This window comes from Pelobates fuscus, chromosome 8 (genome assembly GCF_036172605.1).
Source record: "Pelobates fuscus isolate aPelFus1 chromosome 8, aPelFus1.pri, whole genome shotgun sequence".
Taxonomy (NCBI): Eukaryota; Metazoa; Chordata; class Amphibia; order Anura; family Pelobatidae; genus Pelobates; species Pelobates fuscus.
In genome coordinates, this window is record NC_086324.1 from 102,274,565 (window position 1) to 102,289,015 (window position 14,451).

The window sequence follows — 14,451 nt, forward strand, 5'->3', positions numbered from 1 at the left end:
TTTGCCGGATAGGAACTAGATTTCTCACTGTGAACCCTCTAGTTCCTATCCCTGTAAGGGACCTGTGTAAGCTGGAGCTATAAAGGTCCTTCTGATGGATAGGAACTAGATTTCTCACAGTGAATCGTTTAGTTCCTATCCCTGTAAGGGACCTGTGCGAGCTGGAGCTATAAAGGTCCTTTGGCAGGATAGGAACTAGATTTCTCACTGTGAGCAGGATAGTTCCTATCCCTATACAGGGCTTGACCACTAGGGGCAAAAAGGTCCTTTAGCAGGATAGGAACTAGCTAACTCACTGTGAACCGTCTAGTTCCTATCCCTGTAAGGGACCATTGTTAGCTGAAGGTATAGAGGTCCCTTAGCAGTATAGGAACTAGGTATTACTATCCCTGTAAGGGACCTGTGTGAGCTGGAGTTATAAGGGTCCTTTTGCTGGTTAGGAACTAGATTTCTCACAGTGAACCGTCTAGTTCCTATCCCTGTAAGAGACCTGTGTGAGCTGGAGTTATATAGGTCCTTTTGCCGGATAGGAACTAGATTTCTCACAGTGAACCGTCTAGTTCCTATCCCTGTAAGAGACCTGTGTGAGCTGGAGCTATAAAGGTCCTTCTGCTGGATAGGAACTAGATTTCTCACTGTGAGCTGTCTAGTTCCTATCCTTTAAGAGGACCCGAACACTATGGAGCAATAGGTCCTTTAGCAGGATAGGAACTAGCTCTCTCAGTGTGAGCAGGATAGTTCCTATCCCTATACAGGACTTGACCACTAGGGGCAAAAAGGTCCTTTACCAGGATAGGAACTAGCTAACTCACTGTGAACCGTCTAGTTCCTATCCCTGTAAGGGACCATTGTTAGCTGAAGGTATAGAGGTCCCTTAGCAGTATAGGAACTAGGTATTACTATCCCTGTAAGGGACCTGTGTGAGTTGGAGTTATAAAGTGTCAGGATCGGGACAGGGATCCAACACGCAGAGTACAAACAGTAGCCAGATACGTATACCGGACCTTAGAATGGCCGGACTAACGTAAGTAGTACAGTATAGAATGGTCAAAGACAAGCCGAGGTCGAGGGTAACAGAAGACAGGTAAGCGAGAGACAAGCCGAATCAAGGGTAACAGAGATAAGCAGAGTAAGGTAAACAAGCCGGGTCAAAACCAAAAGGGATAATAGAATACACAAGCACTGAGTGACTAGAACAAGCTAGAACCACGACAGGGCAATGAGCTAATGAAAGAAGCTCTGTTAAATACCCTGTTCAGAGCAGTAACCACGCCCCCAAGGCGTCCTGATTGGTCCTGCAGCCATTGACTGACAGGTTGTTCCGGGGGAGTGTCCTGATGACTACTTCCTGCCTAGATGCTGTAAAAGGCAGTCACTCCCTCGCGGCCGGCCTAGCATGACCGGATAGACCGCGGGGAAGGGAGCCATCAGACCGTCTGGATGGAGGAACAGCTAAGTCTCTACCTCTTTCGGAGGTAGAGACCACAGGTACCCTGACAGTACCCCCCCTCTCAGATACGCCCACCGGGCGGAATGAACCGGGACGAGATGGGAAGCGAGAGTTATACGCCCTGCGGAGACGGGGAGCATGAACATCCTCCTGAGGTACCCAACTCCTCTCCTCAGGACCATATCCCTTCCAATCAACCAGATATTGTACTCTCCCCCGGGAGATTCGAGAATCAATAATAGAATTAACCTCATACTCCTCCTGACCCTCCACCTGAACGGGGCGAGGAGGGGCTATTGTGGAGGAAAATCTGTTACATATGAGTGGTTTCAGCAATGAAACGTGAAACGAGTTCGGGATGCGTAAGGTATTAGGAAGAGCTAAACGATACGCAACTGGATTGATACGGGTCAGCACCCTGTAGGGTCCTATATAACGAGGAGCGAACTTCATGGAGGGCACTTTTAAACGGATGTTCCTCGTGCTCAGCCATACCCTATCACCTGGAACAAAGACCGGAGCCGCCCTTCTACGTTTATCAGCGTGTTTCTTGACCAACATAGAGTTGTGCACAAGGATTTGTCGAGTTTGATCCCACAACTTCCTCAAATTGGCAACATGAACATCAACCGACGGCACCCCCTGGGAAGGGGAATCCGAAGGAAGAATAGACGGATGAAAACCATAATTCATGAAGAAGGGGCTTGAATGAGTAGAATCGCAAACGAGATTGTTGTGTGCAAACTCCGCCCAAGGAATCAAACCGACCCAATCATCCTGGTGTTCAGAAACAAAGCATCGTAAATATTGTTCAATTTTCTGGTTGGTACGTTCAGCAGCTCCGTTAGACTGAGGATGATAGGCAGAAGAAAAGTTTAATTTAATACCAAGTTGAGAGCAGAAGGACCTCCAAAAGCGGGAAACAAATTGGGAGCCTCTGTCCGATACAATTTGAGAGGGTATCCCATGTAGGCGAAAAATCTCCTTAGCGAATATCTCTGCCAATTCGGGAGAAGACGGGAGTTTAGGCAGGGGAATGAAGTGTGCCATCTTAGTAAACCTGTCAACCACGGTGAGGATAACAGTCTGTCTTTTAGAGATAGGTAGATCGACAATAAAGTCCATGGCCAAACAGGACCATGGTTTTTCTGGAACCTCCAAGGGTTGCAGGAATCCACATGGAAGCGTATGGGGTTGTTTGGTTTTAGTACAAACTTCACATGCAGCGATGAACTCCTCAATGTCCCTCCGTAAAGCAGGCCACCAGAAGTCCTTAGAGATCAACGCGTAAGTTTTGCGAATACCAGGATATCCCGCCATCTTGCTATTATGTAAACACTGTAAAAGTTCCAGTTGAAGAGCAGGAGGAACGAAATGACGGCCCGCAGGAGTCTGTTTAGGTGCTAGATGTTGCAACTTAATGATCTCGGCCAGTAATGGAGAATGAATCCTGAGATTCGTATTAGCAATGATATTGCATTTCGGAACTATAGAAGAAAGAACTGGTTCAGGTACAGTAGAAGGTTCATATTGGCGAGATAATGCATCGGCTTTAGAGTTTTTAGAACCAGGTCTGTAAGTCAGTACATAATTGAAGTGAGTCAGGAATAAGGACCAACGAGCTTGTCTAGAGGATAAGCGCTTAGCCTCCCCAATATAGGACAAGTTTTTGTGGTCCGTCAAAATCGTAATAGGGTGTAGGGTCCCCTCCAACAAATGTCTCCACTCCTTTAAGGCTTTAATGACTGCTAACAGTTCCCTTTCCCCGATGTCATATCTGCTCTCAGGCCCAGAAAATTTCTTAGAGAAGAAACCACAAGGGTGTAACGGTTTATCCACCCCTAACCTTTGAGACAGAACAGCCCTGTGGCGAAACCAACCTCGCCACTGGGCCCTGGAGAAGCCTGTTTGCTAGCCTCCTACCTACTGACTATGGCCCCTGGGTTATTTGGGGCATATTGTACTGTATATTGCTGCTACTGGCCCTTTTAACAGCATCTATGGACATATTGGGACTTTTGGGACTACTGTCCCTTTAAGACTGTGAAGCATATTCAAGTGTACTGCCTGTAATATTATATATGTATTTATAGATGTGTTAAGTTTATCCTGGGTGATTTGTATGCAGCATTCTGATTGTTCGGTAGAATCACTCCATTCAGTATACTGAGTGAAACTACCGAACAACCAGACCACCCAGGAATGAGTGTGCCTCCAATTACCGTTTGCAACAATGTTGCAAACGGGTAATTGGCAATCATGTAATGTGTTCTGTGTCCTCTGGGTGGCCGCCATTCAGGAAACAAACACGTGGCGGCGGCCATCTTAAACTACCGAACAGCGGTGTTTTGCCGTCGAGTGTCTGGAACTAAAATCGGACACTTGACTAGGCAAACACCGCTGAGACCTCCATACTTCCAGAAATTCGTATGGAAACTACCGAATGACCCGCCGTTCGGTAGAAAGAGCCCCATAAACAAGGGAATTCATTCAAACCCTCTCCAGGCTCTATAACACAGGCAATTCGCCTGTTTTCATTCCCTTGTTTGTGACCGACCGCAGGGCCAAAATGCATGGAACTGTTTTCGGATACTTTACCCATGCGGTCGGTCAAATCTTTGGAACCCCATATCTCACGAACCATTCATCCGAATTACTTGAATTTTGGATATGTTGTCCCCCTGAATAAGGGCTATCCAGCGATGCTGGATTTAAAGGTGTACCCCCGGGTTTTGGGGTACATCCAGAACTTGGCTGAAAAAGTGTACCGGATAATTGAGTTTAATGTTATCTGAGGGGAGGGGATGTGTGGGCTGAACCATGTATGTGATTGGTTATTTTATGCCTCCCCCTGGGTGTGGCCTGTATGTGGATTAGTGTAATAAAAGCCAGGCTGGATGAGACAGTCCAGAGTTCCTGTTTTAACCTCAAAGTGATGTGTCGTCTCATTATTGGGGGAAGGATTTATTGTATGCTGTTCCAGTTGACTGCTAGGGGTACAAGCCTATTCGTATGGTTCCTATTCAATGGTCTACAGCATTCATACGCTTGGGAGAATTTAAAGGTTTCTTGGATTCGGTGATTATGGTGTCTGGTGGAGTGCTTGGAGTCCTCTGGAAGCGCTAGGAGCATCTTTTAACGGAGGTACCAAGTCGGGGTGCCAGGTGATCCGTTACATTGGTGGCAAGCGGTGGGATGGCGTCCTAGTGCGAGGTAAAGCAGCTCGGAGACACAGTTCGTTTGGATTACAAATTGAGGGCAACGCTAGCAGTCGTGCAGCGCCCCTGGGAGCAGACAAGTATGGAAGGTTCTGGCTCTGGAGATGATTGGCTGGCCGAGGTGAGGCAGCGAGTGGCCGAGTATGGGGATGATATACCCATGGAGACACGCCGGGTGATCTGGAACCAGGTCATGGCTGAGCGAAACACAAGGCTGGACCGAGAATTCCGGTTGGCAAAAGAGAGGAAGTATGCTCAGCAGCAGGAGCGGTACAGCAGCCGAGTAGAGGCTGCATCCGAGGAGGTTAGCCGTCTTTCCCTGAGGCGGCGGGAGGAACCCGAAGTGGGGGTCCTCATAGACTGGTCCTGTGAGGAACCACAACAGGCAGGTAGAGATGGGACCAAGGTCTCTCCACCGGGCCCTTACTCACAAATGTTGCGGGGCCTCACGGATTGGTCCTGGGAAGACCCACAGATGGCAGGTGGAGATGGGACTGCGGTCTCTCTACCGGCCCTACAGGGATGCTGGGCAGTCGGCCCAGATCCCCAGCGGCAGTGTGCGTTACAGGGAGCTGAAAGTGCCGTTCTTGCTCCCCAGCGGCAGTCTACGGTGCAGGGAGAGGAGCCTGTTATCCCCTCTCCCCAGCAGTTGAAGGTGTGTAAGGGAGAGGAGTTTGTTACCCCCTCTCCCCACCGACAACCTAACCCACCAAGGGGAGACAGTAAACCCCTCACCAGCGCAGATGGGACCGTGGTCTCTGCGCCCAAGTTACAGGGAGCTGAAGGGGCCGTCCTCCCTCCCCAGCGGCAGTGTGATTTGTTGGGAATTGGGAGCCCAGTCTCCATTCCCCAGCGGCAGTGTGAATTGCAGGGAATTGGGAGCCCAGTCTCCATTCCCCAGTGGCAGGCTGAGTTACAGGGGACAGAGGTAGTTGGTCCTACCCCCCAGCAGCAGAGTGATATGCCGGGAAGGCAGTGTGAAGTGCAGGGAGAGGAGAGCAGCGTCCTCCCTCCCCAGCGGCAGGCTGAGTTGCAGGGGGCAGAGGTAGTTGGTCCTACCCCCCAGCAGCAGCGTGATTTTTTGGGAATAGAGAGCCCAGTCTCCGTTCCCCAGCAGCAGGACACTGAATTGGGAGGAGAGACAGTCGGTCTCCCTCCACAAAGACTGAAAGTAGGCATGGGAGAGGAGATTGTTACCTCCTCTCCCCAGCGGCAGATCATCAATGGGCAGAGTGTTCTAATGGGAGAGGAGATTGTTACCACCTCTCCCCAGCGGCGGATCATCAATGGGCAGAGTGTTCTAATGGGAGAGGAGCTAGTTACCACCTCTCCCCAGCGGCAGCTTAATGTACCAGGGGGAGACTGTAAGCCCCACACCTGTGCAGATGGGACCGTGGTCTCTGCACTTCCAGCACAGGGGGTAGGGACGGTCGGTCCTGCCCCCCCACAACAGGGCTGTTTAGCCAAAGGGGAGACAGTCTGTCTCCAGCAGCAGAGCTGTGTAACTAAAGGGGAGACAGTCGGTCTCCAGCAGCAGAGCTGTGTAACTCAAGGGGAGACAGTCGGTCTCCAGCAGCAGAGCGGTGTAACTCAAGGGGAGACAGTCGGTCTCCAGCAGCAGAGCTGCGCAGCTAAAGGGGAGACAGTCGGTCTCCAGCAACCAGGCTCCAACCAGACTACTCCTGTAGTAGTGCTGGCACCAGGGCAGAGTACCGCTGGTCTCTGCCCACTCAGCAACCCACCAAAACAGCCTACCAGTCCCCCACACAGCCGGGGTGAGGCACCTGGACCTGGACAAGTTTTTCCATTACTCAGGTGTAGTAACCATTCATTGTGGGTGGACTGTACTGCTGTTTCTGTTTTGTGGGTGGGCTGCTGGACTAACAAGGGCACTGACCGGCAAGAGGTCAGGTACCCTGTTAGTATGTTTGGAAAAGGGGAGAAATGTGGCGAAACCAACCTCGCCACTGGGCCCTGGAGAAGCCTGTTTGCTAGCCTCCTACCTACTGACTATGGCCCCTGGGTTATTTGGGGCATATTGTACTGTATATTGCTGCTACTGGCCCTTTTAACAGCATCTATGGACATATTGGGACTTTTGGGACTACTGTCCCTTTAAGACTGTGAAGCATATTCAAGTGTACTGCCTGTAATATTATATATGTATTTATAGATGTGTTAAGTTTATCCTGGGTGATTTGTATGCAGCATTCTGATTGTTCGGTAGAATCACTCCATTCAGTATATTGAGTGAAACTACCGAACAACCAGACCACCCAGGAATGAGTGTGCCTCCAATTACCGTTTGCAACAATGTTGCAAACGGGTAATTGGCAATCATGTAATGTGTTCTGTGTCCTCTGGGTGGCCGCCATTCAGGAAACAAACACGTGGCGGCGGCCATCTTAAACTACCGAACAGCGGTGTTTTGCCGTCGAGTGTCTGGAACTAAAATCGGACACTTGACTAGGCAAACACCGCTGAGACCTCCATACTTCCAGAAATTCGTATGGAAACTACCGAATGACCCGCCGTTGGGGAGAAAGAGCCCCATAAACAAGGGAATTCATTCAAACCCTCTCCAGGCTCTATAACACAGGCAATTCGCCTGTTTTCATTCCCTTGTTTGTGACCGACCGCAGGGCCAAAATGCATGGAACTGTTTTCGGATACTTTACCCATGCGGTCGGTCAAATCTTTGGAACCCCATATCTCACGAACCATTCATCCGAATTACTTGAATTTTGGATATGTTGTCCCCCTGAATAAGGGCTATCCAGCGATGCTGGATTTAAAGGTGTACCCCCGGGTTTTGGGGTACATCCAGAACTTGGCTGAAAAAGTGTACCGGATAATTGAGTTTAATGTTATCTGAGGGGAGGGGATGTGTGGGCTGAACCATGTATGTGATTGGTTATTTTATGCCTCCCCCTGGGTGTGGCCTGTATGTGGATTAGTGTAATAAAAGCCAGGCTGGATGAGACAGTCCAGAGTTCCTGTTTTAACCTCAAAGTGATGTGTCGTCTCATTATTGGGGGAAGGATTTATTGTATGCTGTTCCAGTTGACTGCTAGGGGTACAAGCCTATTCGTATGGTTCCTATTCAATGGTCTACAGCATTCATACGCTTGGGAGAATTTAAAGGTTTCTTGGATTCGGTGATTATGGTGTCTGGTGGAGTGCTTGGAGTCCTCTGGAAGCGCTAGGAGCATCTTTTAACGGAGGTACCAAGTCGGGGTGCCAGGTGATCCGTTACAAGCCCCAACTGCTGTCTCAGAGGCATCGACCTCGAGCAAGAAAGGCAGAGTCGTATCAGGATGGACTAGAATGGGAGCCGAGGCAAAAAGTTCCTTGAGAGTCTTGAAAGCACCCAGAGCTTCCTTAGACCAGAACTTAGTATCAGCCCCTTGTTTGGTCATATTGGTAATAGGCGCAATGATAGAGGAGTATCCTTTAATGAAGCGCCTATAGTAGTTGGAAAAACCAATAAACCTTTGGATAGCCTTGAGTCCTTTGGGCAAGGGCCAGTCTAAAATAGATTGAAGTTTTACAGGATCCATTTTAAAACCCTCCCCAGAAATCACGTATCCAAGAAAGTCTACCTGAGACTGATCAAAACTGCACTTCTCCAATTTGCAATATAGACCATGTTGCAGCAGCTTGTGTAATACCTTTCTGACCTGTCTATGGTGAGTCTCAATCTCCTTAGAGTGTATTAGTATGTCGTCCAGGTAAACAATAACACAATCATGCTGAAACTCCCTAAGTACCTCATTAATCAAATCTTGAAATACTGCAGGAGCATTGCATAGTCCAAATGGCATAACAGTGTATTCGTAATGGCCATACCGGGTATTGAATGCCGTCATCCACTCGTGACCTTGCTGGATTCTCACCAAATTGTAAGCCCCTCTGAGATCTAACTTGGTGAAGATTTTGGAGCCCTTAAGACGATCAAATAACTCGGTAATCAGTGGGATAGGATAGGCATTTCTGACAGTTATTTTATTCAAGCCTCGGTAATCGATACAAGGTCTCAGCGTGCCATCCTTCTTCTTAATGAAAAAGAACCCAGCCCCGGCCGGAGAAGAAGACCTCCTGATGAATCCCTTTTCTAAATTCTCCCGAATATACTCCTCTAGAACCGAGTTTTCCTGAACAGACAAAGGATATACATGGCCCCTCGGAGGCATAGTGCCGGGTAGAAGCTTAATCTTACAGTCAAATGACCTGTGTGGAGGCAAAGAATCGGCATTCTTCTTGTCAAACACTGCCCTTAAGTCTAGGTAAAGGTCTGGTATTTGTCATTCTGTGGACTGAGTAGGATTCTCCGGTATGTTAATATTAGCTAATGGAGAAACCTTGCACAAACACCGATCCTGGCAGCCCTGGCCCCACGAGAGTATCTCTCCTAACTCCCAATCGATAATAGGGTTATGTTTTTTCAACCATGGGTACCCCAGAACTATGGGAACGGAAGGAGACGAAATGAGCAGAAGAGATAAATTCTCCACGTGTAGGATACCCACATTTAAATTAATGGGTATGGTCTCACGAAAGATAACAGGGTCTAGTAGTGGTCTACCATCTATGGCCTCAACGGCCAAAGGTGTCTCTCTTAGCTGGGATGGGAAATTGTTCTTACTAGCAAAGGCTTGGTCGATAAAATTCTCAGCAGCACCGGAATCTATCAATGCCATAGCCCTTACTACTTCCTTCCCCCAAGTTAAGGAAACTGGTAGCAGAAGCCTGTGATCTTTATAATCAGGAGTAGAGGACAAAATAGAAACACCCAAGGCCTGTCCTCTAGAGAGACTTAGGTGCGAGCGTTTCCCGGGCGGTTAGAACAGTTCGAGAGTAAATGACCCTTGGCTCCACAATACATACACAAACCCTCTCTTCTCCTGTGCTGTCTTTCCTCCTCAGAGAGGCGGGTATACCCTATCTGCATAGGTTCAGTAAGCAAAGATATCGTGGAGTCAGGACTTGGAACAGCGGGAGCTAACCTAAAAGAAGGTCTCTGGTTCCCATCTCGAGTGTTCTGTCTCTCTCTTAGACGTTCATCTATACGAGACATGAACGAAATTAAATCCTCTAAATTCTCAGGGAGTTCTCTGGTAGCAACCTCATCAAGGATTACATCAGATAGGCCATTCAAAAATACATCCATATACGCCTGCTCATTCCACTTGATTTCTGCCGCCAGAGACCTGAACTCTAGTGCATAATCCACCAGTGTTTGGTTCTCCTGTCTCAGGCGCAACAGTAATCTGGCTGCATTAACCTTTCTACCTGGAGGGTCAAATGTTCTTCGAAAAGCAGCTACAAATGCGTTATAGTTATAAACTAATGGATTATCGTTCTCCCATAGTGGGTTGGCCCATCTCAGAGCTTTCTCAATGAGTAGGGTGATAATAAATCCTACTTTTGCCCTATCTGTAGGATAAGAGCGAGGTTGCAATTCAAAGTGGATACTAATTTGGTTTAAAAAACCACGACACTTCTCAGGAGCCCCACCATAGCGTACTGGGGGGGTAATGTGAGAAGAAGCACCCACTGTGGCTACCTCTAGACCTGAACCGACAGGAGAAACAGGGGTATTACGTATCTCCTCTGGTGGGTTATTGGCACAAGCTAATAGAGCCTGTAGCGCAAGCGCCATCTGATCCATTCTGTGATCCATGGCTTCAAACCTAGGATCAGGAGCAGCCAGCTGACTGTTTGTACTTGCAGGATCCATTGGCCCTGTCGTAATGTCAGGATCGGGACAGGGATCCAACACGCAGAGTACAAACAGTAGCCAGATACGTATACCGGACCTTAGAATGGCCGGACTAACGTAAGTAGTACAGTATAGAATGGTCAAAGACAAGCCGAGGTCGAGGGTAACAGAAGACAGGTAAGCGAGAGACAAGCCGAATCAAGGGTAACAGAGATAAGCAGAGTAAGGTAAACAAGCCGGGTCAAAACCAAAAGGGATAATAGAATACACAAGCACTGAGTGACTAGAACAAGCTAGAACCACGACAGGGCGATGAGCTAATGAAAGAAGCTCTGTTAAATACCCTGTTCAGAGCAGTAACCACGCCCCCAAGGCGTCCTGATTGGTCCTGCAGCCATTGACTGACAGGTTGTTCCGGGGGAGTGTCCTGATGACTACTTCCTGCCTAGATGCTGTAAAAGGCAGTCACTCCCTCGCGGCCGGCCTAGCATGACCGGATAGACCGCGGGGAAGGGAGCCATCAGACCGTCTGGATGGAGGAACAGCTAAGTCTCTACCTCTTTCGGAGGTAGAGACCACAGGTACCCTGACATAAAGGTCCTTTTGCCGGATAGGAACTAGATTTCTCACAGTGAACCGTCTAGTTCCTATCCCTGTAAGAGACCTGTGTGAACTGGAGCTATAAAGGTCCTTTTGCCGGATAGGAACTAGATTTCTCACAGTGAACCGTCTAGTTCCTATCCCTGTAAGAGACCTGTGTGAGCTGGAGCTATAAAGGTCCTTCTGCTGGATAGGAACTAGATTTCTCACTGTGAGCTGTCTAGTTCCTATCCTTTAAGAGGACCTGAACACTATGGAGCAATAGGTCCTTTAGCAGGATAGGAACTAGCTCTCTCAGTGTGAGCAGGATAGTTCCTATCCCTATACAGGACTTGACCACTAGAGGCAAATAGGTCCTTTAGCAGGATAGGAACTAGCTAACTCACTGTGAACCGTCTAGTTCCTATCCCTGTAAGGGACCATTGTTAGCTGAAGGTATAGAGGTCCCTTAGCAGTATAGGAACTAGGTATTACTATCCCTGTAAGGGACCTGTGTGAGCTGGAGTTATAAGGTTCCTTTTGCTGGATAGGAACTAGATTTCTCACAGTGAACCGTCTAGTTTCTATCCCTGTAAGAGACCTGTGTGAGCTGGAGTTATATAGGTCCTTTTGCCGGATAGGAACTAGATTTCTCACAGTGAACCGTCTAGTTCCTATCCCTGTAAGAGACCTGTGTGAGCTGGAGCTATAAAGGTCCTTCTGCTGGATAGGAACTAGATTTCTCACTGTGAGCTGTCTAGTTCCTATCCTTTAAGAGGACCCGAACACTATGGAGCAATAGGTCCTTTAGCAGGATAGGAACTAGCTCTCTCAGTGTGAGCAGGATAGTTCCTATCCCTATACAGGACTTGACCACTAGGGGCAAAAAGGTCCTTTACCAGGATAGGAACTAGCTAACTCACTGTGAACCGTCTAGTTCCTATCCCTGTAAGGGACCATTGTTAGCTGAAGGTATAGATGTCCCTTAGCAGTATAGGAACTAGGTATTACTATCCCTGTAAGGGACCTGTGTGAGTTGGAGTTATAAAGGTCCTTTTGCCGGATAGGAACTAGATTTCTCACAGTGAACCGTCTAGTTCCTATCCCTGTAAGAGACCTGTGTGAGCTGGAGCTATAAAGGTCCTTCTGCTGGATAGGAACTAGATTTCTCACTGTGAGCTGTCTAGTTCCTATCCTTTAAGAGGACCTGAACACTATGGAGCAATAGGTCCTTTAGCAGGATAGGAACTAGCTCTCTCAGTGTGAGCAGGATAGTTCCTATCCCTATACAGGACTTGACCACTAGAGGCAAATAGGTCCTTTAGCAGGATAGGAACTAGCTAACTCACTGTGAACCGTCTAGTTCCTATCCCTGTAAGGGACCATTGTTAGCTGAAGGTATAGAGGTCCCTTAGCAGTATAGGAACTAGGTATTACTATCCCTGTAAGGGACCTGTGTGAGCTGGAGTTATAAAGGTCCTTTTGCCGGATAGGAACTAGATTTCTCACAGTGAACCGTCTAGTTCATATCCTTGTAAGAGACCTGTGTGAGCTGGAGTTATAAAGGTCCTTTTGCCGGATAGGAACTAGACTTCTCACTGTGAACCGTCTAGTTCCTATCCTTTAAGAGGACCCGAACACTATGGAGCAATAGGTCCTTTAGCAGGATAGGAACTAGCTCTCTCACTGTGAGCAGGATAGTTCCTATCCCTATACAGGACTTGACCACTAGGGGCAAAAAGGTCCTTTAACAGGATAGGAACTAGCTAACTCACTGTGAACCGTCTAGTTCCTATCCCTATACAGGACCTGACCAGTAGGGGGCGAAAAGGTCCTCTAGATTCTAGAAGGATAGGAACTAGCTCTCTCACACTGAGCAAGCTATTTCCTATCCTCAGAAAGGTCAGGGTCCTTCTACTGGATAGGAACTAGTCCTTCCTGGTAAAATAATTTAATAATTACAGACTGTCCCACTTATATAGAGATATGAATTCCCTTTAAATGGTAACACTCCTGGAAAGCCATTGTAATGTCCCATCGTGCATTCTTAGCCTCGGCACAACTGTTATTTGGCATTCGATGACAGAGAATAGAGTAACTATACAACTCTGTTCACATGCCTTTTCTAAGATGGCGGACCTGACTTCAATACTACTCATAGCGCCCAGTTCCGCCCACACAATCTCGTTTCCTTAGTACCAGTTTTGGCCGCAGTTAACGGCTTTTGACGCAGAAGCGGAGTATGCTGTGGTGATTTGTACATAGTAGGAGTAGTAAATACGCAGTAGTTACCTGCTTGCCAACCGCAACATGGAGAGATTCAGAGTACACCTGTGGGCGAAGACCGACCCGTTTCTGGTGGGAGCACTGCAGCATCCTCCCCCGGCTAAGTTCAGCATGCACTATCTGCGAAAGATGGCTACCTATGTCCGTACCCGCTCGGGGGAAGGATGCTACCCTAGGCTGTGCTGGAGCATGTGGCGACATATTGCTTGCGGCAAGCTGCAGCTGGTGGAGGACACGGCCTGGCTGTACTTCGAAGGCTTTCACAGCCTGTCCGAGAGAAGTGCCCCCAGAAGCCTGGAGTGGGCTGAAGTGGTCTCCAGCTGCAGCTCGGTGGAGGAGTATGAAAGAGCGAGGAGTAAGGTGCGAGATTTGGGGCATGCTATGTGTGTGTTGGCAGGAGATAAATCCTCAATTAGTGTATCTTACATCCCAGCTTGTAAGTGGGCACAATTTCTGGATGGGTGTGTTATGTGGCTGGAGATTTATATGAATAATAGGTAATGGAATGTGTGTCCTGTAGGAAGCTAATTTTCTACTTGGTTAAATTGTTATGATTGATATTTTAATATAGTAACTTCTTAGTTGGTAAATACACTAACGCTTTGTGATGGCAAAACTGCTTTAAAGTGTACTGTAGTGCTTATGGTTCTAGGAGTACCCTGGTGACCAGTGTAAGTAGTCAAACCATTTTAGAATCGGAACAATCACTATCTGAATTTCAGCACAGCTCAACAGATAACTGATAGTCAATTATTGGTTGTGTAGTCTTTTAAAGGTATTTTATACCCATATAAATTAAGTTGTTATGGTGCCCAGAGGTCCCTGGCACTTTCTTACCTGAAAGTTGCTATTCAGCATCGCATCATCTGTCCACAGCTGCATCCGGTTATTGCAGTGCAGTATTAGGAAGTGCGGAGTGCCATCAGGCAGGGGCGCCACTGGTTGACCTAGCAGCTCAGAAGAAAGATAGGTTCCTAAGGACTCTTGTTGAATGGAATGACAGTGCCAGTACTGCATACACTATAACCACTTTAATAAAATAAAGGAATTGTGGTGCCTATGGTGTCCCTTTAACAGAGCAGAAGATAAGACTTTCTAAATGTCTATGTACCAAAACCACATCATTAATCTAATGTTCAGGCACTTAGAATGTACCTTTAGGCCAAATTAAGCAAATACAGGCATTTCCCGCTTTA

At 47.8% G+C, this 14,451-nt stretch overlaps 1 protein-coding gene across 1 annotated transcript in view; it reads left to right on the forward strand.

Moving 5' to 3' along the window:
• The first annotated feature begins 13,070 nt into the window (after nucleotides 1-13,070).
• The window catches only part of TBCCD1 (TBCC domain containing 1), a 71,338-nt gene continuing 69,957 nt past the window's right edge, over nucleotides 13,071-14,451 (forward strand). The window contains exon 1 of the mRNA XM_063430199.1: nucleotides 13,071-13,615. Within this exon, the coding sequence (XP_063286269.1) occupies nucleotides 13,280-13,615 (336 nt within the window). The 5' untranslated portion in view covers nucleotides 13,071-13,279. The remainder of the gene's footprint in view (nucleotides 13,616-14,451) is intronic.